General features: G+C 42.6%; 1 protein-coding gene across 1 annotated transcript in view; it reads right to left on the bottom strand.

The window, feature by feature from the left end:
• Positions 1 to 26,934, bottom strand: part of LOC129702579 (CD166 antigen-like) — a 251,420-nt gene that overhangs the window by 36,075 nt on the left and 188,411 nt on the right. Inside the window, exons 2-3 of the mRNA XM_055644366.1 lie at positions 8,217 to 8,317; positions 3,393 to 3,612 (exon numbers count right to left, since the gene is read on the bottom strand). Coding sequence (XP_055500341.1) covers positions 3,393 to 3,612; positions 8,217 to 8,317 — 321 coding nt within the window. The remainder of the gene's footprint in view (positions 1 to 3,392; positions 3,613 to 8,216; positions 8,318 to 26,934) is intronic.

Consider the following 26,934-nt stretch of genomic DNA (forward strand, 5'->3'; position numbering starts at 1 on the left):
GAGTAGTATTTCAAAGGGATCAATACTATCTGCCCATTGCAACAATAGGCTGTACACACACTGTTTAGGATAAATTCAATAATCACATCATAATCGAGTTGTGTTTAAAGGAAACGGTGGATGAATCACCAAGGTACAGCATTCAAAGTACTGTGGACAATTCCTGTCAAACCCTTCCTTTCACCTGTAAGCATAAGGAGCAGGAGGACAATGAGCCTCACAAACCTGTTGAATAAGATCTAATTGTGCCACCAGCATTCCTTTCCTCTGAGCCCATACTCCCATTTTGCTTTAGTTAGGTGTAAGACAAAACAGCCAGTTCCCTGATTGGTTTCTTATCATATTGCTCTGTGAAGCCATCCTGAATGCATTCTCCGAACTCTTCCTCAACATTACCCTTGCCAATTTAATTTTCGGCCAGTTAGTACGATTATTAAAATCACTCATTATTAATGCAGTACCTGTCTTACAAGCCCCATTAATTTTTGGTTTGTGCTCCCTCCCGTAGTATAGCTATTTACAGATGCCAATACGATATCCCACTCATGGCTTCTTATCCTTACTATTTCTTACCTTCACTTAAATCACCTAACCTCCAACAAGAGAGTTAGATTTAGCTTTTGGGGCCAAGGAAATCAAGGGATATGGGGAAAAAGCCAGAACGGGAACTGATTTTTGATGATCAACCCATGATCATATTGAATGGCGGTGCTGGCTCGAAGGGCCGAATGGCCTACTTAATGGTTCAATGGTCCTTTATTGTCACGTGTACCGAGGTACAGTGAAATTTGATTTACCATACAATCATACCAAAAAAGCAACAAGATACAAAATTACATAAAGATTAAACATAAACAGCCACCACAGCGGCATGTGAGAATCCCCAGGGCACACAGCATAAGCGGAGACCCACTGCCATCAGTTCAATGTCCGGGCCACACACACGCTCCTTCACCATGATGTGACCAGAGTTGTACCGACCGTTGTCACTCTCTCTGCAGTCGCGGTCCGCCCCAACAGTCAGGAAGCCGTCCACATTTGCACCATAGTCCAGGATATTCTCATGGTGCGATGTCCCCACAAACACGGAGATCACTGCACTTACAGCAATCGCTCCGAGTCCCCACCAGCGCAGGCAGCACATCCATCTTGTTTCTTGGCAACCTCACATTCCCCACTGTGATGGAAGGCAAATAACTTACACCTTTTTCCTCCTTTTCTCCCGCGGTCGGGGCGATCGAAGCTCCTGCAGTCGGCGATCGAAGCCCCCGCATCGGGGCGATCGAGGCTTCCACGATCGGGGCGGTCAAAGCTCCTGTGGTTGGAGCTCCCGCGGTCAACCCCTAACAAAGGGACCGCCGGCTCCACGATGTTAAGGCCGCAGTGCGGGCAGAGATACGATATGGAAAAAGTCACATCACCGTCGAGGGAAGAGATAAAAAAGTTTCCCACATCCCCTCCATTATACAAAACTAAAGATACACTAAAACATACAAATGAAACAGACTAAAAACACCAAAAGAAGAAAGGGACAAGACCGGCTGTAGGCGAGGCTGCCACTTACTGCGCCTCCTGCACCTATTTTCTATATTTCTATGTAACATAATAATAATAATAATAACTTTATTTATAAAGCGCTTTTAGACAACATCAGTTACCACAAAGTGCTGTACATGGGAAGTCAACAAAAAGTTATTACAAACTACTAAAACCATTAAGACGACAGGACTATAAAAACAGTAAATATTAAAAGACATTAAAAGCACTAAAACAGGAACAAAGTCTCAGCCAGTGTTGAAAGCCAGTGAATAAAAGTGAGTTTGTAGGGAGGATTTAAAGATGGACAGTGAAGGGGCCTGTCTGATCTGCAGCGGCAAGGTGTTCCAGAGTGCCGGAGCAGCAACAGGAAAGGCAGCAACAGAAAAGAACATATAAATCATCTGAAACTTAATGTGCTTTCCCTCATACAGTTGGACCTCAACTTTTATTCTCATCCTCACCAACTTCTCCTACACCAATGATTACGTTTAATATCCTTAGGTTTGTCTACAATTCTTTGACTAATTGTTCGACACTCTGACATCGCCTCCCAAATGTCGAGCGGACACACTATCCATGCCCTCTATCTTTCTGTTAGTTCTGTTATCAGTCCAGTGTTCATCTCTCCCAGCGTGTTCTTTGTAAATCACCTCTATCGAAAGCCTCCCAAAATGTACAAAGCTTTTGATGCCCAGCGCCTCTGAGAATGTGTGATGCCTGCTAATTGCGATGTTTATAATCTGAACAGTACTCCATAGTCATGAGCTGTTACTGTGAAGGATTTAACATATGTGAGTGTGATTCTGAAGTAGACTTGCGAGCTGTGGATACGTGAATACTCAAACTCTGTTAATTACATGCATGTTAATTAGTTACTATGATGAAGATGTGCCCAATATGTATAGGTTACTAGAAAGGATTCAAACAGATGGATTGCTTTTAGAGAGATTGAATGAATATGGAAGAAATCCCAATGCTATTCCACTTCAAATTCAGAGGGACAGCTGTGAAAATATCTAGGAAATTAGATAAGGTACGGTTCCTTTTACATTATGCCCAATTTTTCTCTCTCTTCACTTCCATGAATGCTGTTTGTTGAGCACTGCCCTTCCTCACTTGCCACATGTAAACAGTAACAAGGAGGGCAGCAGAGTGGTACAGGTGGTAGAGGCGCAGCCTCAGTGCACCAGTGACCCAGGCTCAATCCGAATGGAGTTTGCATATTCTCCGAGTGAATGTGTGGGATTCCTTGGGTGCTCCGGCTTCTTCCCACATTCCAAAAATGTGAAAGTTAGAAGGTACATTGGCCATTGTGAACTGTCCTTAGCGTGTGGATGGCTGTAGGGTGGTGATCGCCACTGTGATGAACAGGGAAAATGGGGTGAATAAAAAATGAGATTTTAAGATTTAGATTTAGTGAGTGGTTGATGATAATCCAAGACTATCTGGTGCTCTTTTTTCAGGGGAAAGAGATGTCTATTGAGAATCGTTTGTCAATCTGATCTGTGAAGGCCTTATTTGATCTCTTAAATATCTCCAGTTTCTTTAAGCGTCTCCTGCTGCATAGTTTGCTGCAGTAGCAGCCCCCCTGTAACAGCACAGAAAAGGCTCCCAGACCAAAGACACAGATGAACATCAAGCTGTGGATTGACATCCTGGAGGGGAAAGACCAGAACCATGCCTGTGAGACAAATGTATTCAATTCCCTGTTCTTGTGAAAACAGAGTGATATTCTAGATTACTTCACTAACGCAACTCCTTGAAATATACCGGAAAAACGTATTATATGACGAGTTTCAAAATCAGGCCCCAATGGATTGTAATCACAGTATATTATAAATGTGTTTACTTACTGTAAACATTGATAAATACAGATGATTCATGTATGTCAGTTTCAACCACTGTTGAGCAGAAAAACATCTTTGCATCCTGAATTCCAACATTCAAGATATTTAAGGAACAATCCGTGTTCAAAATGAGCCTGCCATTGTATCTGGAATTCTTTGAGTCAGTTATCTCATTTTTCACCAGTATCAATGAGATGAGCTGATCTTTCTGATTTTCAGTTACTCCCTGAAAGAGAAGGAAACATAGAAACATAGAAAAATAAGTGCAGGATACAGCCATTTAGCCCTCCGAGCCAGCACCACCATTCAATATGATCATTGCCTTCAGTGGCAGAGAATTCCACGTATTCACAACTTTCTGGGTGAATGTTTTTCCCTCATCTCAGTCCTAACTGTGACCCCTGGTTCTGGACACCCTCAACATTGGGAACATTTTTCCTGCATCTAGCCTGTCCAATCCTTTAAGAATTTTAAATGTTTCCCTCGTCCTTCTAAATTCCAGAGAATACAAGCCCAGTCGACCCATTCTTTCATCATATGTCAGTCCCGCCATCCCAGGAATGAACCTGGTGAACCTACGCTGTACTCCCTCAATAGCAATAATGTCATTCCTCAAATTAGACAATAGACAATAGGTGCAGGAGTAGCCCATTCGGCCCTTCAAGCCAGCACCACCATTCATTGTGATCATGGCTGATCATCCACAATCAGTATCCCATTCCTGCCTTCTCCCCATATCCCCTGACTCCGCTATCTTCAAGAGCCCTATCTAACTCTCTCTTGAAAGTATCCAGAGAACCGGCCTCCACCGCCCTCTGAGGCAGAGAATTCCACAGACTCACAACTCTCTGTGTGAAACAGTGTTACTCATCTCTGTTCTAAATGGCTTACTACTTATTCTTAAACTTTGGCCCCTGGTTCTGGACTCCCTCAACATCGGGAACATGTTTCCTGCCTCTAGCATGTCCAAACCCTTAATAATCTTATATGTTTCAATAAGATTCCCTCTCATCCGTCTAAATTCCAGAGTATACCAGCCCAGCCGCTCCATTCTCTCAGCATATCACAGTCCCGCAATCCCAGGATTTAACCTTGTAAACCGACGCTGCACTACCTCAATAGCAAGAATGTCCTTCCTCAAATTTGGAGACTAAAACTGCACACAATACTCCAGGTGTGGTCTCACTAGGGCCCTGTACAACTGCAGAAGGACCTCTTTGCTCCTATACTCAACTCCTCTTGTTATGAAGGCTACATGCCATTCACTTTCTTCACTGCCTGCTGTACCTGCATGCTTACTTTCATTAACTGATGAACAAGGACCCCCAGCTCCCGTTGTAATTCCCCTTCTCCCAACTTGACACCATTTAGATAATAATCTCCTTCCCTGTTTTTGCTACCAAAGTGGATAACCTCACATTTATCCACATGAAACTGCATCTGCCATGCATCTGCCCACTCACGCAACCTACCCTGCAGCCTCATAGCATCCTTATCGCAGCTCACACTGCCATCCAGCTTTGTGTCATCCGCAAACATGGAGCTGTCACATTTAACTCCCTCGTCTAAATTGTATATATACTGTATATAACTGGGGTCCCAGCACCGAGCCTTGCGGCACCCCACTAGTCACAGCCTGCCATTCTGAAAATAACTCGTTAATTCTTACTCTTTACTTCCTGTCTGCCAACCAGTTCTCTGTCCCCCATACCATGTGCTCTAAATTTGCACACTAATCTCTTGTGTGAGACCTTGTCAAAGGTTTTTTGAAAGTCCGGATGCACCACATCCACAGGCTCTCCCTTTTCCATTCTACTTGTTACATCCTCAAAAAATTCCAGAAGATTAGTCAAGCATGATTTCTCCCTTATAAATCCATGCTGACTTTGACCGATCCCATCACTGCTTTCCAAATGCGCTGCTATAATATCTTTAATAATTGACTCAAGCATCTTCCTCATTACCGATGTAAGGTTAACTGGTCTATAGTTCTCCGTTTTCTCTCTCCCTCCTTTCTTAAAAAGTGGAGTTACATTGGTCACCCTCCAGTCCACAGGACCTGATTCAGAGTCGAGAGAACATTGGAAAATGATCACCAATACATCCATGATTTCTAGGGCCACCTCCTAGAGTAGGTATGTTGCAAAGCGTACCTGAAGCGTCGCTGAAAATCTGTCCCAGCCCGTGTGCGCGATTTTGGCGCCGTTTAGAGGGGGGCGGGTTTAAAACGCGATTTTCCCTAGGCTGTTCAAATCGAGGATGTTCAGCCTAGTTAATTATTAACGAAAAATCGCTGGAAGATTCCGTCGCTTGAGCTATTATTAGTTTTAAGGGTTTATCTAATTGTTATAGTAGTTTAAAAATTAACCTCTAAACCCCCCGACGGCCGGAAACCGGCCGGATCTCATACAGGGGACAACAGGAGGTAGGCTGTTTATTTTTACATTAAAAAGGGCTTCTTAAGATCCCTTTATACAAAGTTTAATGTTGCGAGTAGCTAATTTTGGGCCCATTACATCCCGCAGTATTTTTCTGGGCATTTGAGGGCACAAATCTACCGCAATGTGAATGTTCTAAACCAGCGCGTTCACAGAATCCCACTAGAAAGCTGATTTAAATGGATTTTAATTTACAGCAATTGAAAACTAAATTCCTTCCATTTGCCCTATAAATTAATGTAAACGAGATTTAAAAATCATGTTTTGTTGTGAATTATTTGTGAATATTATTTGGACACTTGGGGTATTTAAAAATGTTAATCATTTATTAAGAAATGGATAGATGTTTAGATCTAGTAATTGAAGTTTGAAATTAGCTACAATTGGGTAACTAACTAATTATATGCTTTAATTTCAGGTCATCCAAGTAAGATTATTTCATATTTGTTTCAGAATGGTTCAATCTATGATAACTGAACATTTCATTCAGTTCTCTTAATTTTTAAGAAGGTTATGGGCTTTTGACTGTCCACGATCACAGCTTTTTTGTTATGTCCATAGAAAATCAATAGGGAACAAGATGCTAATTTCCGAGTATGAAAATGGCCATAACTTTTTAAATACTTGAGATATGAAAGTGAATTATGTGTCAAATTAAACTTCTTTTTATGCTTTATCTGATGGGATAAATTACAGACTTGATTTTTTAAATCTCAAAATTTTGTAACATTGCTACCTAGAGTACTCTGGGATGCAGACCATCGGGCCCCGGGGATTTATCTGTCTTCAGTCCCAACGGTTTACCTAACATCATTTCCAGAGTAATGTGGATTCCCTTTAGTTCCTCCCTCCCACTAGATCCTTGTTCCCCTAGTATTTCTGGGAGATTGTTTGTGTCTTCCTTATTGAAGACAGAACCAAAGTACTCGTTTAACTGTTCTGCCATTTCCTTGTTTCCCATTCTAAATTCACCTGTCTCTGATTGTGAGGGACCTACATTTGTCTTCACTAATCTTTTCCTTTTCACATATCTAAAGAAGCTTTTAGAGTCCGTTTTTATATTCCCCGCAAGCTTTCTTTCATGCTCTTTTTTCCCCCTCTTAATTAACCCCGTTATCCTCCCCTGTTGAGTTCTAAATTTCTCTCAGTCCTCCGGCTTTTTTTACTTCCTCTGGCCAATTTATACGCCTCTTCCTTGGATTTAACACTATACTTGATTTCCCTCCTTAACCATGATTGAGCTGCCTTCCCCGTTTTATTTTTTCGCCAGACAGGGATGAACAATTTTTGGAGTTCATCCATGCAGTCTTTAAATCCTTGCCATTGCATCTCCACCATCTACCCTTTAAGTATAATATGCCAGTCTATCCCAGCCAATTCCTGTCATACCTTCAAAGTCTCTTTTCTTTAAGTTCAGGACCCTAGTCTCTGAGTTAACCGCGTCACTCTCAACTGTGTCAAGGAGAGAGGGTTAGCAATACATAGGCGTTTTAGTAGATTGTGATCCGATGGGTTTCAGATGACAGCAAGAAAGTGGATAGAGGTATCAGAGATAGTCCAAGTAAATTTGAGGGCAGGGTGGAAGTTAGTGGTAAAGTTAATTAAATCACCAAGTTCTGCACAGATGCATGAGGCAGCCACAATGCAGTCATCAATGTAGCAGAGAAAGAATTGGGGGATAATACCAGGTGTACATTTGGAACACGGACAGTTCGACGTAACCAACAAAAGGCAGGCTTAGCTGGGGCCCATGCGATTGTCCATGGGCACACCTTGAACCTGGAGAAATTGTAGAGTCAAAAGAGAAGTTGTAGACCATGAGGACAGGTTCTGCCAGGTGGAGGAGAGTGCTAGTAGTCCGAGTCTTAATTGTTGCTGATTCATACGCACATTAGATGCAACAACTAACAAAAACAAAATACATCTAAGGTGTCTCTGTCCCTCCCAAAATGGAGCTTAGAGCCTCCTGACCTTAAGCATCAGTTTCAAAAGGTAGCATGAAATAAATTACTCGATTTGGAAATTGCTCCACTGGGGCTGGGTCATATTCTTGTAAATAACAGTTCAGTATGAATCAAGAGGAAACAAAAAATATTCAAAAGCAAAAATGTAGTGTTTTTTATTCTAGTAATGATCTGAAAGTCAGATCATCCCTGCTAATGGTATAAGGCTGTTTGTTCAGACAAAACACTGCAAGTGCCTGGTGAATGTACACTAGAGAGAGGCAGCACCAGATGAGCAGAAAGTTGCTTCTGGTATTGGTCATCTAAATATTGCAGCTCCTCAGCTAACACATTCCTTTCACTTTGGCTTCAACACAAGGGGCATTCGCCACCATAGCACTGGTACAATGACTTGTTCAGGAAACAAATCTAGTATGTATATTACTCACCACTTTCCATACCACCATGTATGGGTTGCCATCTTTTTTCGAGTCACAGGTCAGCGTGACATTATCTCCAACCATTGCTGTCACAGTGGTTGATGCTTGAACTGAAAAAGAGCACAGAAGACAATTACATGAAACGTTTACATTTACCTATGTTTAACCTATCAGTCTAAGGCAGGTAGGTGAGTTAGAGACAAAGGTCAGATCCTGGTGTCCACTACTGGAGCTTCTGGGTCATCATTCCCATTATTTTAATAACTGTAGACAGAACGAGGTATGAAGTGAAAATAAACATAAGAGGATTACGAAAACAAAAAAAATCTATTAGACAAAAAAACCTAAAAAGGTTGACGAGTGTTTGTACAGATGTGACAGATATTCATAGAAGAAACAGAAGGCGAGAGAGATTTGCACAAAAATGAGAGCGTAAACTGAAGCCATGTATAAACAGAAATACAGAGTAGATAGTAAAGGAATGAGCTTAATTTCCCAATTTCACAGGCCATTGCAGAAATCACAAAAATCTTACCCTTAACAAAGGCTATCTTGTTTTCAAGAATGACAACCACAATCTTCATGACTGTAACAGAGAATGTTCTCAGTATCTCCCCCTTGCTCCACAATTACAGATGAATCTTGCTCTAACAACCTTTCAAAGCTGCTCAGACCATAGCTTTTAAAAAATTCTACTCCATACTCTTGCTCATAACTGACATCTAACCTTTCGAACAGCAATAGTCCTCAAATATGCTGTAGTCTTACACACATTCCTTTCAGATTAGTGTCTTGTGAGTATGATAAACACAAGGGATTGTTACATGGTTCCTTGACCCACAATGATGAACAAACTGCAATAAGGCATACAAATGTACTACATATCTCCAGGAATGTTTACAGTATATCATGGTCTATTCAACAAAATAGATCAATGTAATTTCATTATTTTCTCTTTATATTTTCCTCTTGCTATTTAATTACATCATCAAACATCCAACCAGCTTTTATGGTAAAATCACAGGTCAAGCATGACCATTGGGCATCTCCAAACACCTTCAAGCATTGATTGTCTTCTGTGTTGCTTGATCCCAATCCTGTCACATGTCTTGTAACTCCACAGGTTGATGCTTGAACATGAAAAAGAGCACCCAATCTTCAGAAGACAATTACATGAAACCTCTTTAATTACATCATTGTGCCCCCGTAATTGCGGTACCCATGTCCTATCAGTCTAAGGCAAATTTCTTCTGTGTCTGGTGATTAATGTTAGAGACAAAGGTCATGCTCATCTTTCTCTCCCTCTGGATAACTTTCCTTCACCATAAAGTTTGTGAGCCTCGCTCAATCCACCTCTCCTCCCACAGCCCCATTCACCAGCCTGCCACCTGACCCAAGACACCCTATACCCAATCCACCCAAATCTACAAGCCCAGTGATGTCCTCTACGATAATCTTCAACATTGGTGCCCCCGTAAGGATGCGTTCTCAGCCCCCTTCTTTACTCCACATACACCCATGACTTTGCAGACAAATACAAATCCAACTCCATTTACAAGTTTGAGACGACGAGTGAGCCAGATGTCAAATAATTACGAGACAGAGTACAGGATGAGATTGTGCACCTTATAAGCTGGTGCCAAGACAACCTTTGTCAGCAAGGCAAAGGAGATTGTGATCGACTTCAGGAAGCGAAGCGATATACATACCCCTGTACATTGATAGCAAGTAGAGATGGTTGAAAGTTTCAAGTTCCTAGGAGTAAATATCACCAACCAGCCACATCGATATACCAATGCCTCTACTTCCTTAGAAGACTTAGGAAGATCAGCATGTCCCCAACAACTTCTCCAGATGCGCCGTAGAAAACATTTTATCGGGATGTATCACAGCATAGTTTGGGAACAGCTCCATCCAAGACTGCAAGAAATTACAGAGAATTGTGGATGCAGCCCAGACCATCACTCAAACCAACCTCCCTTCCATTGATTTTATCTTCATTTAACACTGCTTCGACAAGGCCAGCAGTATAATCAAGGACTAATCAAGGACAAGTCTCATCCTGGACATTCCCTCTTCTCCCCTCTCCCATAGGCAAGAGGTACAGAAGTGTGAAAACATATTCCTCCAGCTTCAGGGACTGTTTTGTCCCAGTTGTTATCAGGCAGCTGAAACATCCTTTCACCAACCATCCATTCCATCACCATCCTACCACCAACCTCCCATCTACATTGGACACCTCAGCAATCAACTTACCTATCACCAACACACAAGTGTGAAAACATATCTCCTCTTGTTTTGTCCCAGTTGCAGGCCTGAAACCATCCTTTCACCAACCATCCATTCCATCAGCATCCCCTCACATTTATTCAGACTTTACCTTGCAACTGTATCACAGCTGTACACAGCGGAAGCTTGATTGTACTTATCCGTCTTTCCGCTGACTGGACAGCACGCAACACAAACGCTTCTCACTGTACCTCGATACATGTTACAATAAACTAAACTATCCACAATTCCCAACAGTGCCCCATCCCAACTGTAATCGTGGCGTTAGTTTGCATGCGTTCAGCATCCCCAGCTAATGATCACACCCCCTAACTTGACCAGTCGCACACCATCTCAAATACCGTTGCCCACATGACCAATCACTAGCAGTGCCTTGCACCCCTCTCCCTCCCGTCTCTACTTCCACCAACACTCCGCCAACATATCCCTGTCACTCCTCCCCAAATCAATACCCTCTTCCCCTGAATTTGGACTTACCCCAGAAACTAAGTCCAGAACCTTCTATTGAATTTCCCCTTGGCAGACTAATGCATGGCAGTGTTTAATGTGCTTTGTTCATCTCTCTCTCTTTTGCACACTATAGGGATATGCAGAGGCACTGGCATCACTCAAAGCATTGGGTCTGCAGTACTGGTTCATAACACTAGGTGTTGCTGTCTGCATGGTCAACATTTTGTAAAGCAGCCTGTTCAGACATCGACTTATCTTTAAGAAAGAACTGCAGATGCTGGAAAAATCGAAGGTAGGCAAATATGTTGGAGAAACTCAGCGGGTGAGGCAGCATCTATGGAGCAAAGGAAAAGGTGTCGGAAACGTCACCTATTCCTTCGCTCCATAAATGCTGCCTCACCCGCTAAGTTTCTCCAGCATTTTTGTCTACCTTAGACTTATCTTTCTTTCATCGATGTATAAGGTTCAACATTGAACACTAAGACGGCCATTTAACTGTATGTTATAAGACTGGGGATGAGGAAGCTTGATTGGGCGCTTCTGCCCATGTTCAAGGGAGCAGCGATATCCCAGTTCCAACCAAGAATCTTGTTTTAATCTCAAAACCAATCTTTTAAAAAAAATTATTAAGTCTCGGAGTTTGTTGTTTGTGTTATTATTGTGTGATTATTACAGATCAGAACAGCCTGCTCTTATCCCACTGTTTGTTAGGAAGATGAGGGTGTGTGGGCAGTAGTGCAGACTTCTCACAAAACTATTTATCTTCGGTAAGCTATCAATTTAGAAATGGTGGACAGGTTAGTTATGTGACTGTCTACTTTCTTTCCATTGTGTTTAGCTTCTTGTTAGGGCAGCTAATACAATCAATTCTATCCATGTCCAGTACAATTTAAATGTTAATCAAAAATCTGCAGATGTTGCAATTTAAATGTTCTCTGCAGGACAGGGCGCATCCTTTTCAAATTCCTGAGTTTGCATGTGACTTTTTTCCACTGCATGTTGATAACAGCTAGCCGCTTAACTTATTCAAGCAATTTTGGTGCACATCAAACCTATTCAAGCCACTGCAAGGCGAGGTACACTTCACAGATATCACTTCTATTTACTACAGTACATATACAGTATGTTTTAGTGTTGACCTTTACCTTGGAAAAGTAGCGATAAAGAACTGAATGCAAAATGAAATCAAATTCCATGTTTTTAAAAAAAAGTGCATAAATCTATTAGCCAGTTGGATTTGCACAACAAATCATACACTTGGCGACACTTAACAAAGTGTTAGGAGGTTTGCATCAGAATTGTGATCGAACTATGCATGGGGCCAGTGCTACGCTTGATAGAATTATCCTCGCAATAGTGCAGCTGCTGACTATTTGTTATGTAGCTATTGGGTAGCAGCATTTGTGTAGTTTCTGATGTGGGCAAAAGCGTAGAAATTGGATTGATTCCTGCATTATCAGTGCACAAGATACACAGGAATTGATCTACTGGCATAGATCATGACAGTAATTACTTTCAGGTGAAATTGCAGAATTGGACCAGACATGTCTGCGTGCCTGATGAGTGTCCTGTATCAGACACTTAATGGCATCCTAGTTCCTGCAAAGGCCATTTCCAGACTCGCTGACATGAAGGGAAACTCAGAGGTATAACACTTTGCTGATTTTATCGCTCTTTGAAGAGGAACTCTGCTGATTTAAGAGATTCAGAGCCTATTGTCAGCTGGTCAGACACATTTTGAAGTCTATGAAGAGTGCATAAATTCCTGGATGGTTTTAACAGCTGATCTACTTGTTGAAAGGGTGCACTAATGCTGACAGTGCTGCATTCACAACCTTTCTGGTGCAGTTGCTGCATCAGTGTCATTACAGTGTAAAGAATGGGATATGGCCTCAATGAACAGAAGATCCAGATGATTCCCAAACCTCCCTGGCAGATCAATATGAACCTCAACCCCTCTTCCACGCTAAAACCCCACTGCCTTCAATTCCTTGAACTTTTAAATAAATAGTTATATCCACCTTAAATACATCTAGTGATCAAATTCCATCTGGGGCAGAAAGTGAGGATGATCTGAACAGTGAAAATGTGTTCATAATGGTTCATAACAACAAAAAGAAACAGAGAAGTGCTAAGCTGCGAGTATGAGGGCAAACTTGTCTGAACTCGTGGATTAGGTTGCAGCAGTGGGACAGCTGCTTTAACATTTCTGTGAACCACTTTGAAACGCCATTAACCTGAAACATTCTCTGTTTAGTTGCTGCATGACCATTATTTTGTTCTCACTGTATCATAACCTGATAATCCAAGATTAGTTTGATATATTCTTATTCTAATGTCAAGAATACAAATAATAAGATGATAAAATGGTGCTATATCAAATTGCGAAGAATTCACGGAGCTGTTATATTTGGTAGATATGATTACTCCAAATTTTTAGATGTTGATAAACCACTGGAATAAAACAGAACCCTTCGCATCTGTTTACCATTGCGATGGACCTTCTCAAATTACTTTTTGTACCAGTGGATCAGTCATTTGAAATAAACCTTGACCATCTCTTTGCGCCCTCACATGATGCTTGGTCCGCAGAGTTTGTCCTAAGGTTTGTGATTTTCCTATTGTATGAACATAAATCATCTTGCTTCCCTGCAGCCCTTCATTAAGAAAATAATCCAAGTTGCCTTCAATGGAAACTATGTTCATCACACTTTCCTACAAAAACTCCCTCGTAATACCCCCATTGTTATTAATTAGCTCTTGCTCTGGTAAACATTAGATGTGGAGGCATGCTGAAAGTTTCATTACTAATGCAGAGTTAAGTATGTCAGAAGATGGCATGGGATGCAGGCTTGGGGGGTCAGTCAACCTAATAGGATTTCCCATCATTTACAGATAGAAAATCTAGCAAAGAAACTCAGATCTCTTGATCAACAGTCCAGGCCTCTGGGTTGTCAAAAACCTGATCACTGTAACATGTTCTGCATTATAGTTGAATGAATACTGTAGCTGCAGTCTTAAGCCTCTGTCCCACTTTCCAGAGTTACTCACAAATTCCCCCGCGTTTTCCCCTTGATTCAAACTCGGAGAATGTCCGTAGATATTTCGTAGCGGCTCGTAAAGCCAGCCGTAGGAACTCGAGGCATAACGTAAGTCGGGACGTTTTATCAGCATGTTGTAAAATGTCCACGAGTAAAAAAAATAGCCCAGAGTATCTATGACTGGCATCTCCGAGTTTGAATCATCGGGAAAACTTGGGAGAATTTGTGAACTTTTGTAAATCTATTTGAATTCAGGTATTTCACTGTTTAAAATCCACACAGCAACCTTCCCGACTCATTATTCAATTCACCGTATGTTCCAAACTAAATATGTAGGAAAAAGAGATTGCTATTTTCTTCTGTGCCGTTTAACATTCTTAACTCTAGCAGCATGATAAAAAGGAATCCATTTTCAGTGTTTTGCATTTCTTTGGGCCGAAAACGATTACTGTGATGTATTACAGATTACTACAGTAACAAAACACTGGTGTGGGGTCCATGTAATGAAGAACATGGATCACTTATTAACCTTCTGATGTATTGGAGTTTGTTTTCCTTTTTGAGATGCTGGAGCAGCTTTTCTTATCCAGGGTGTAAGCTCAGTTCTTTTTCCTCCATAGTGCATTACTTCATAACATTGGAATCAGTAGGTAAATATGAATGAAACATTTTATCCAACATTTCTTTCCTCCATTTTAACAGGTGTCAAATTCCTTTGAAATAAAACAAATTAATTAATCTGCGACAGCAATGATTCCACAGCTTTCAAGGGTCAACATTTATTTTCTGCATTTCATATCCGGAGAACATTTAATTCAGATACCAGAACAAAAAACGGGCAAAGGTCCAAACTGCTATGATGCCAGGTCCTGGCCCTTTGTTCCTTGAGTTGGGGACTGTAGAGAGTGGTATTTAGAGAATTAAAAAAAGAGGAAGGCAGGAGTGTCCAAAGGCTCAAGGTAAATTATTTCTGTCTTTCACAGAGATATCAGTGGGCATGAAAGATCGCTGGCTCTCATTTTTGGAAAATACCCAAAAGACATTGCTAAGTGCAGGTTTCAGCCTGTGGTAGCCCACCTATCTTTCTAGCCTCTATGAATACAGGGGAGATATGATTAATGACCCAAAACTCAACAAAACCATTGCACTAAGGTCTAGAAAGACAAATTCTGCCTTGGCTATGCTAAACTCATCCTGTCTCCAGCTCCGAAGCTCTGAAATGCATTTTTAAATAAATTATGAGTTTGCTTTGAAAATTGTCTTCATTCATTTGATAACACACTAGGGTGGTGGTATTGTAGGTGAATATGATTATCGAAAAATACTGCAGGATCTTGATCAGTTGGGCAAGTAGGCTGAGGAATGGTTAATGGAGTTTAATGTAGATAAGTGCGAGACGTTGCATTTTGGGAAGTCAAACCAGAGCAGGATCGACACAGTGAACAGCAGGGCCCTGGGGAGTGTTGGAGAGTAGAGGGAAAAACGTTTAGTGCAAGATAATGCAGACAAAGTTCGATCAAAGATAGAACAAGGGTCTCCAATATAGTAGAAAGCAGTTCACGACTGCTCTCTAGTTGCCTGATAACAGCTGGGAAGAAACTGTCCCTGAATCTGGAGGTGTGCGTTTTCACGCTTCTATACCTTTTGCCTGAATGGCACAGGGGAGAAGGAGTGGCCAGGGTGTGACTAGTCCATGATTATGCTGGTGGCCTTGTCGAAGCAGCGCGAGGTACAAATTGAGTCGATGGAAGAGAGGTTGGTTTGTATGATGGTCTGGGCTGCGTCCACAATTCTCTGAAATTCCTTGTGGTCTTGGATGGAGCACTTCCCAAACCATGCTGTGATGCATCCTGGCAAAATGCTTTCTATGATAGGTTAAATGCACAGTCATTTTCTCAGAGTAGGGGAATCAAGAACCAGGGGACAGTTTTAAGGTGAGAGGGGGAAAAAAATTAATCGCAACTTGAGGGGAAACCTTTTTCACACAGGAGTTAGTGGGTATATGTAACGAGCTACCAGAGGAGGTAGTTGGTCAGCATGGGCAAGTTGGACTGAAGGGCCTGTTTATGAGGTGTATTACTCTATTTGTTGATATAATTAACCAAGGTTCCTATACAAGTAGCTTTTCTTTGTGTTTTGCAGCAATCCACCTCCCTTCTGACTCTATTATCCCTGTCCAACCTTCAAATTATATGTTGCACCCTACTAATCCCTCCCACTCCATTGTATGGATAGACCTGTTGCAAACTCAACTCTCAATTCAACTAGTTGTGGCTTGAAAATAAACAGAAAAATGTTAATGACACCCAACTGTCAGGCATCACAGGGTGTAACATGTAACACATACAATTTATTTGTCACTTGAGCCTCATAGAGGCTCAAATGAAATGTTGTTTCTGCAGTCATACACACAGAAAAAAAGACCCAAGACACAACACTATTTACACAAACATCCATCACAGTGCATCTCCTCCTCACTGTGATGGAAGGCAAAAGAACGTATCTCTCCCCTGGACTCCCCATTCCCCTCCCGATGTCAAAGTCAAAGCCCCCGGCGGGCGATGGTAATTGTCCCGCGGCCATTAACGCCGCGCCGGGTGATGCAAGGCCACGCTTTGGGTCTTGGTGTTGTTGGTGCCCCGGCGGGCGCTTGCAAAGTCCCGCCGCCGTTGAAGCCGCGCTGGGCGATGTCAGGCCCCGCTCCCGATGTCAGGCCCCTGCGATGATCCAGGTGATAATCCAGGAAAATACTTTGCTGCATTGATATCATTTTACATATATCTCCAGCCCACTCCTTCCGGATCTGTGGATTAGCAAAGACTGTGACAGTTCCAGACCCGGTGGATATTGTCCAATAATGAGAACTTGAAAGCTTCAGCATCTTTTCTGCAATGATCCCTGTTTAAATATCGAGGTAAATGAAATCCAACAATTGAAATTAACCAGCCCATGTGCAAAGGATAGAATAATTCAGTTGTATAATACCATGACTCCTTTTTTGCCAAAGGTATTTTATAAAGTTCGTTTATTTTTACTTTGAGGCTATATAAAGCTGCCAATTATCTAGATTCCTGGGTGTCAGAAGTCAGGCAGTGTGAATTACACCAGTAATTAGTTAACACAGTGTTAATTCAAAGCAGCAAGATTTTGTTCAGTTCCAATTCAGTCACCTCCGAGACTAGTCTCATGGCAGCAGCTTGTTCGTGAGATTGCGTTTCTCATACTTGTATTTTGTTCCTTGGCCCATCCTTCCCATAGCTGTGAGCATCACAAACTACTTGTTCCATTCAAGGGAGTGCCCTTAAATCTTTGGGTTCACTTTCAATAGCAGCTAATCTAATCGATGATTGGCATTGCGTGGTCCTGCTTCGGAGTGCAGTGGGGAATGGTGGCTAATTCTTCCATTTAAAGTAGCTCATCAAAGGACAGGCAGCCACGAGTTAGTCGAGTCCTTCCATCTGCGGATTGAAGCCTTGAATCCAATCCTGATTGATGACACAAATGTTTCCTCTCTTTACTTACCAGAGATCCAATTATCAGGAGACACTATCTAGAATCAGCAGCATTCAGCAATCCGACTTGGAGGTCAGAATAAAGCCCAACGTAAAACTGTATGTGGTGCAATTAGGAGGACTCTTCCGAGGCTGTTGATTGAAGGGCATTGTTGAAGCACAACGGGGCACCATTCCCATTCACCTAATCCATTTCACTAGTGCTCTCACACCACTGTACCCTGACTCTGACAGGCGATTTGGTTTATAGGGAAAAAAATGCTAAAGTGACTAAATTGTATTTAACAAACATTTACACATAAATGTAGATTGTTTAGTACATGTTAATTTACAGAGATGCTGCCTCACCCTCTGAGTTACTCCAGCATTTTGCGTCTACCTTTAATTTATTTAATCCTTTGTACAGCAGCCAACTTGATTCTAAAAATGATCTCACCAACGGAAATGTTTTAAAAGGTCCCCTGAAGTGTGTTGAAAGAATTATAGGAAAACGCTGTTTAAACAATATTACATGTTCTGTTTCTACACAATAGCTTTGATTAACAGAGACGGAGTAATGGAAACAGCTGCCACCCTGATCTGTCACATGACCTTTAAAAAAAGTCATATATATATAAAACAACAGTGTAACATTAGATAGTTACCAGACTCCCAGAATACATGGAAAAAACAAACTAAAGAAAGACAAGGCAGGCCAAATGCATCACAAAATACATTTGCTACTGTAACTGTGCAGTATCAATTTCCTGACATGTTTTTCTTTGTTAATTCACTTCTGGTTTTCACTTGACCCACCAGCCTTTGATTGTGCATACGTTTGAATTTCTTCCAACATGCATTTCAGCCGTGGAGGGCAGAGTAACTCAGCCTAATCTTCAACTTATATACGTTTGTAATGGGGCTTCTGGAAGGTGTTAGCAAAGGCAACCCCTTCCGACAATCAAATCCTCAGTTTCTGGAGACAGTAAATGGCAGAACCTAGAGCTAAAGCACAAATTGCTGTGGGAACTCAGTGGATCAGGCGGCATCTGTGGTGTTTTACGGGTCCGGACACCAAAAAACAAATGTCGTCATTCATTTCCCTCCAGCACTTTGTTTTTTCCTCAGTTGCTGGAGTGATTTACAACACTCCCGCCCCACCTTAGTTATGGCCAGAAATCCCAGTCAGGCACCCTCTCCCCATCAGCGAAACAGTCTGTGGTTCTAATATTGACCTCATCAGCCTCAGCACACAGAGAACTAGAGGGGTAACAAATCATCCTCAAAGCTAAGCAGCAGCAGAAAACAGGTCAAAAGTAAATGGAAGTGGATTGAGGGAAGTTGCCTGAGGATTTTGTTTTAAAAAGCATGCTCCCGGGAAAATGATTTGCACTGAGCAATTCCACTGTCAACCAAGCCTGGCCACTGAGATTGATTTTGTACATAATTCACAAATAATTATTAATCGGCTGACACAGTGCTGTCTCTCTCACAATCTAACCCCCCTCCTCGTCCCACAAAAATTCCCATCGCCTCATTCTCTTCTTGTTCAATGGGGGACAGGAAAGGAAGGATATTGGAGTGTGTGGTGAGAGTGAAGGAAGCATTGAGGTACAGAGCAAGCTCAAGGAGGAGGAGATGTGGACAAAAGCACTACAGCTTTGTCTGTGGTGACCATGAGAATAGATATGTGTTTGTGTGGGTATGATGTGTATGGACAGCACAGCCAGGTCTCCAGCTATTGTTCACCTTCATGCCACTGGGACAAGACATTCAGCCAATGTGATTACTGGGATGCATTGGCTATCACATTTTCGAATAAAAACATGCACATTCCACTCCACAATATGAAGTTCAGAGCCTGGAACATTCAGACATCTGCTGACACCAATTGACAAAGTGCTGATCATTGCTCTGCTGTTGAAACTCAGGAACTCAGACATTTTAGGTTTGATATGGCCAGCCTGAGACAGACATGATAGGCAGAGATATCTAGCACTACACATCAGTGCCGAATGTTAACCGATGGGGCCGTTCAAGTTGGTGTTCCTAGGTTAGAGTGGAGAACAAAATATTAAATCCACTCAATCACCCTTCAGTGAACAAAACAATTTTACAGTCTAGAAGGACCCATTGTCCCATTAACAGGCACCAAACATCCTTTAATAAGAGATGCAGGAAATGAATGCTAATTATGAGCTATAAAAGTACTGCCCATTTGTCAATGCCAAAATAAGTCTTCTGATGCCAAGAGTGTTCGGAAAAATGAGACCTACGTGAGACTTAACAGTCACTCTCTAAAAGAGTACCGAGATACAGCCAGGGGTGTAAATCTTTCAAATGTCACCTGAAGATAGACCAGGTGCAAAAATGGCAGTCAAAGGTAGCAGTCAATAATTCATGAAATGCTTACATATGGACATTCGAAGAGTGTTAGATCATTCAAGCCTGCTGTACAAACCAATACTTTAATATTTCATCATCCATATTAGGAACCCTGGAGAACTGCTTTCTCACATATCCTTTTAGTATCAATACTACATCCAACTCAATGAAAGTATTTAATGATTTGGCCTCAACTGCTTTCTTTGTAAAGAATTCCACATGGCCACCACTCTCGGAGAGTAGAAATTTCACCTCATCTCGTGGCCTACAACACATCCTTAGACCATGACTCTTGTTTCTGGCACCATTGGAAACATTCCCCTGCATCTAGTCAGTCCAGTCCAGTTTCATCTTCTCTGAGATTTATAGGTTTCCGTGAGGTCCCCTTTCCTTGAATACAAGCCCAATTGTTCCAATCTCTCTTCAAGTATCAGTCCTGCCATCCCAAGAAGTAGTCCAGTGAACCTTTGCTGCATTCTCTCCTCAGTTTTCCTCAGTTAAGATTACATCTTTCCTCAATTAAGATTACAACACTCGTATTGCCCAAAGCACCGTACAATTGCAGCTAGAGACATCCTGCTCCCGTTTTACCTCCTTATCTCCATGCTTCACCCACATGTTTATTTTCGGCAACTGGTGCATAAGGGCACCCAGGTCTCAGTGCATCTCACAATCTCCTAATCACTCACCATTCAGATACCAATCTGTCTTCCTGTTTTTGTCAAAGTGGATGACTTCTTAGTCTACAGCATCTGCCGTGCATTTGCCCACTTGCCACACTTATAATTAGAAGATTAGGAGCACTAAATTAAAACTAAAGTGATGAGGGACTTCTTCCCATAGCGTTGCAAATTTCTGGAATTCTCTACTCCAAAGGGGTGTAGAGGTTAGATCTTTTGGGTATGTCAGGATAAACTAGAAATATTTTTGAAAGATCAGGGAATGGGAGACCATGGTGTTGCATTTTTGAAAGTCTAACATGGGCAGGACCGACACAATGAATGGTAGAGCTCTGTGGAGTGTTGTAGAGCAGAGGGATATAGGAGTGCAGGTACATATTTCCTTGAAGGTGGCATCACAGGTGGATAGGGTGGTCAAAAAGGCTTTTGGCACATTGGCCTTCATCAGTCAGAGTATTGAGTATAGAAGTTGGGAGATCATGTTGCAGTTATATAAGACGATGGTGAGGGCGCATTTAGGGTATTGTGTTCACTTCTGAGCACCATATTCCTGGAAAGATGTTGTCATGTTGGAAAGGGTACAGAAAAGATTTATGAAGATGTTGCCAGTTCTCTAGGGTCTGAGCTATAAGGAGAGGTTGTGCAGACTGGGACTCTATTCCTTGGAGTGCAGGAGGATGATGGGTTATCTAATAGACATGTATAAAATCATGAGAGGAATAGATCGTGGACACACAGGCACTCTTGCCCAAAGATCCTATAGCGAGCAAGATAGACCACTCCTGTGAAATACAATGGACTGACGTGCAGTACGCACCGGAGCGTAACTTCCGTCATTTCAGTAACCGACCCGACGCAACGCTCAGTGGAATGAGCATTGCGAGGGAACAGTTATGTGTTTTTAAATGTTATAAATGTTTTGTTTTTTTTTCTTTTTAAAAGGCACATACCTTGTACAGGGAGGAACTGCAGATGCTGTTTTAAACCAAAGACAGACACAAAAGGCTGGAGTAAATCAGTGGATCAGGCAGTATCTCTGGAGAGAACTAGGTGATATTTCGGGTCGACTTTTTCGATACGCTGTGCGTGTGTGTGTGTATGTTTGGCGGAGTCTGAGAGGAGAAGCGCCGGCACCAAGAGCAAGCGAACGCGCGGACAGACGGACGAAAGCAACGATCATAGAGCGACACAGGTGGACATTTCGGGTCGAGATCCTTCCTCAGATTGACAGTCAAGGGAAAGGGAAACGGGAGATAAAGGCATATCTTCCATTCATTTTTCCTTAGTGCCGTCTATATCTCTTGCTCCTCTTTCCCCTGATCAGTCTGAAGAAGGGTCTCGACCCAAAATGTCACCTACAAAGATCTTTGGTCACCTATTCCGCTCTATGATCGTTGCTTTCGTCCGTCTGTCCGCACGTTCGCTCCCTCTTGGTGCCGGAGCTTCTCCCCTCAGACTCCACCAACACACACACACACACACACACAGCATGTCCGGCAGATCAGTGCGGGCCGAGAGCAGGAGCAGGGCGAAGGATGACATCAAACGGGTCATGGCAGCTATCGAAAACGTACGGATATGTAAAGGGGGATATGTAAAAAAAACACCTTTGTGTCCGTTTCGGAGAGAGGGGCGGGGGGGGGAGGGGGGGTGGGGATGGTTTGAGTGAAGACGGGTCTCGACCCAAAATGTCATCTATTCCTTTTGTCCCGACCCGCTGCATTTTGTGTCTATCCTTTAATCTCTCAGCCTGGTATAGCAGAATCTCCCTGAATTAGCTTGACGCCATGACGGAAGCCGGTTCCGCGAATGGCGCTGAAGATTACCCATGACCCTACCACGGCTTTTTAACGGAGTGGACCATCTTGCTCGCTATAGGATCTTTGCTCTTGCCCAGGGTAGGGGAATCGAGAACCAGTGGACATAGGTTTAAGATGAAGAGGGAAAGATTTAATATTAATCTGAGGGGTAAGTTTTTCACACCAAGGGTGGCGGATGTATGGAACAAGCTGCCAGAGGAGATAGTTGAGGCGGGGACTATTGCAACATTGAAGAAACAATTAGACAGGTACATAGAGAGAACAGGTGTGGAGGGACATGGGCCAAACGCAGGCAGGTAGCTAAGATGGGGCACGTTGGTCAGTGTGGGCAAGTTGGGCCGAAGGCCTGTTTCCATGCTGCATCAATCCATGACTTTATGGATGGCAAATGGGAACTGGTAGAAAATAGGCAATGAGGCTTGAGGCAGCTTAGCTGTGATCATATTAAATGGCAGGGCAGGTTTGAACAGCTGAGTGATCTATTCCTGCTCCTAATTACTTATGTTCATATATTCAACCTGTCCAAATCATTCTGAAGTCTCCGCATTGTCCTCACAACTCATCTTCGTACCAGCTTGTGAGATTCACAGACTTGCAGATAATACATTTAACTCCATTAATTGTGAACGGCTAGAGTGGAACACTGAAACAAGGTCACTGCTTGCCATTTAGAAAATGCCCCTTTATCTCTAGTTTGTGCTTCCTGTCCACCATCAGCTACCTGTGAGAATGTGGTACTCATCATTCCATAATCTTTAAATTTATATTCTAATCCTTTATGTGGGACCTTGCTTTTACCATCTCTATTTTTCAAGCTCTGGTAGAAGGCAAATGTGTGAATCTCGGATGCGGGAAGCTTTTTGAACTGTTTGTAAATTGTTATGTTCGTCTGCAAATCACCCACAAAAGGGAAAACAGAATTAACATACTGGTAAGTCTTGAAAACAAGCTATTGAAAAACACTGAATGAACTTAAAGCTAGACTCACCTCCCTCAGGGAACTGAGATTGCCATGTGCTCTTCTTCACAGAGACATGGCTCACTCCTGCTGTACATGACTGTGCCGTACAACCTGAAGGCTTCTCAATTCACCAGATGGATCGTACAACATCCTGGGGAAGGCAACAGGTAGAGGGGGTCTGCTTTCTAATCAACACCTTGTGGTGCTCAGATGTGGAGATGCTGGAGGTTCTGAACTACCTAACGGTGAAGTGCCATAGGAATTAGCATCAACTATCCAGTTTACATCCCACCCTACACTGCTGGAGCTTAGACTGGATGTATGATACTTCGCAATCAATAGCCTTGAAACTAAGTACCCCAAGGCCTTATAGCTGGGGACTTCAATCTGGGCAACTTCAAGAATGTGCTAAGAAAATACAATCAATGTATCACCTATCCCACCAGATGTCTAAACACCTTCAACCACTGCTGCACAACCAACAGAGACTCCTACCACTTCATTGCCCGCCTGCAGCTTGGAAAATCTGATCATATCCGGTAGGCGGCGCGACTCTCGTCAGCAGCGGCCTCTGCAGCCCTTCTGCGTTTTTTATTCTTTTTTGTCTATGTTTCTATGTAGTTTTTGTTATTTTTTGTTGGGGTGTGTGGGAGGGAGGGGGTAACTTTTAAATCTCTCCCTGCACGGGAGACCCGACCTTTTCTTTGTCGGGTCTCCGTTGTCGTTGGCACTGCAACGAGGAGCGGCCTCCAACAGGAGAAGACCGGGGGCTCTGGTGCCGACTACCCACCTCACCGTTGCGGAGCTGGCCGAGTCCAGAGCGGGTGGAGCGGTGGTGGAGCGCTGCTGCTGCTGCTGCTGCCCCGACCTCCGGAGATTCGGAGGCTGCAACTGCGGGTTTGGCGGACGGCGGCACTGGGAGCCCGCGGGTCCCTGGAGGGAGACCGCTTTTCAGGGCTTTCGCAACGGCGACTTCTCCCGCCCGAGTTGCGGGGTCGAAGAGCTCCTGGAGCGGGGCCCGACATCACCGCCTCGCGCGGCTTGGAATGGCCGCGGGACTCTGCGAGCGCACGCCGGGGGCTCTAACACCAAGACCCGGTGTGCGACCTCGCACCACCCGGCGTGGTTTTAATGGCCGCGGGACAATCGCCATCGCCAGCCGGGGGCTTTGACTTTGACATCGGGGGGGGGAGAGTGCAGTGGAGAGATAAGTTTTTTTTGGCCTTCCATCACAACGATGTGATGGATGTTTATGTAAATTATGTTGTGTCTTGGGTCTATTTGTTTGTAATGTATGGCTGCAGAAACGGCATTTCGTTTGGACCTCAAGGGTTCCAAATGACAATTAAATTGAATCTTGAATCTTGAATCTTGAATCAACTGTGCTCTTACTTCCTGCTTACAAGCAGATTATGACGCACGAGATTCCGGCACACAAAGTTGTATGGTGTGCTAGTCTAGGGAAACTGGCGAGTTCCTACGTGACTGTTTAAATTAGTGGACTGGTCCATGGTCAAGGACTCAGTGGCTAACCAAAATAAGTACACCAATGCTGGCACAGACTTCACCAGAAAGTGGGTAAAGAAACTGTGTGCCAAAGATTTCAGTCCGAGTGTTCCCTAGCTGGAAACTAGAGATGAACCGTGAGATCCACTTCATATCTAAGGCGTTTAAGGTCGGGTGATCCAAACCTGTACAGGAAATTTAGGTACAATCTTCACAAAGCTATCAGGGATGCCAAGGGACAATTACAGACCAAGCCGGGGTCCCAGACCTACCACAGAGACCTGTCAATTGTGGCAAGGCTTGTTGCTTTAATGGCTACAAAGCAAAGTCGAACAGAATTGCTGGCAACAACCTGTCCCTCCCCGCAAGCTCATGCATCTCGGTAACGTGACAATATCAACAGCAATAACAGTTGCATAGAGTGCTGACACCCAACAAAATTCATGTGAAGAAAGTGAGGGGAGCATTTAATAAGAAAAAGACTTGCATTTGTTTAGGACCTTTCACAATCTTAAGTCATAAAATATTTCAGAACTAAAGAAATACTGCAAGAAATACATTACCTGAATAACCTCTGATTTTAGGAAATTGGAAATAAAAAGGAGAAAATATGGACAAAAGATTAACATTGAACATATCGCATGAATTTTAATCAGCGAAGGAATGTAGCTATGAAGAGTTATTGTGCCAGGCAGTGAGAGCACTGAATGAATGCACAGTTTGACAGGCGAGCTCAATAGGCACAAAAGGCTCGGTATCTGAACTCACTCTCACCCTTGCAAGGCAAGACAGATGGATGAAGAGAAAAAAAATCAATCTTCTTTGGTTAACAGATTCACATAAGGAATTGGAATGGTTTCATTCTAATGCTAAGGCTGCTAACATTTTGCACAGAAATAAGATGAATAAAACACACATACTAAATAATAAACATACATTCAGCACATTTTCTTAAATTTGGAATGCATATATTATTCTTGTGATTAATGCCACATAATCATTCAGAGACTGGCTCTTTGTGGATTGGGGATAAAAGTAGTTGTGGAGGAGGTTTATATAAGCAATCAGGAGCCAGCAGAAGATCATCCAAGCATTCTTGCATGCAGGCCAATTCTCATTTAACTTTTTTGTTTTCCAGTTGATGTCAGTAGTGTAAAGTTTCTCATTCTCGGTAAAAAAAAAATCATACACACAGAATAAAGTTGAGATTAACAAAGGGGAAAATATTTTTTTCCTACTTTTCATTTTTAGCTGTTTAGTGTTATATTCCCAATCCAGGTAAGTGTTGTCTGCATCGAATGAAGCCACAGAGCCCACTCACTGGATAACAGGCAAAGATTACTTCCCGTGCAATATGCAAAACTCTCAAAGCACCATAGCACGAAATGTATCAGTCGAATCATAGTGTTATTCAGCAAGGAAACAGGCCCTTCAGACCAATTTGTCCTTGCTAACCAAAGTGCTTATCTATGCCCATGTGTAACCCATAACCTTCTTTCCTATCCATGTATCTGTCTAACTATCTTTTAAATGTTGCTATTGTATTCGCCAGCTTTTCTCTGGCAGCTCGTTCCATATACACACCACTCTCTGAATGGAAGGATTTGTACCTCAGGATCCCATTAAAAATTCTCCCTCTCACTTTAAGCCTATACCCTATAGTTTTACTCTCTTACCCTTGGAACATGACTATGATCTTTCACCTTATCCATACTCCTCATGATTTTAAATACCTGTATAAGATCACCCTAAGCCTCCTCTGCTAAAGGAAAAACAGTCACAGCCTACCTCCTTATTACTCAATTCCTCCAGTCCCAGCAACATCCTTGTGATTCTTTTCTGCATTCCCTTTCTAGTTTAATCCAACCCTTATAGTATGACAACCAGAACTGCATAAAATATTCCTTGTGCTGTTTCACCAATATCATGCATGATGTCCCAACTCTTGTACTCAAAACACTCTCCAATGAAGATGTGTGCCATATGCCTTCTTCACCACCTTGTCTACCTGTGTAGCTACTTTCAAGAAATTATGTACCTCCGTTTCTATTTTAAATCACTCCAATGTAATTTATTCCCTTTGTCCTGCCGTGGTTTAATTTCT

Source organism: Leucoraja erinacea, chromosome 13 (assembly GCF_028641065.1).
Source record: "Leucoraja erinacea ecotype New England chromosome 13, Leri_hhj_1, whole genome shotgun sequence".
NCBI classification, from domain to species: domain Eukaryota; kingdom Metazoa; phylum Chordata; class Chondrichthyes; order Rajiformes; family Rajidae; genus Leucoraja; species Leucoraja erinaceus.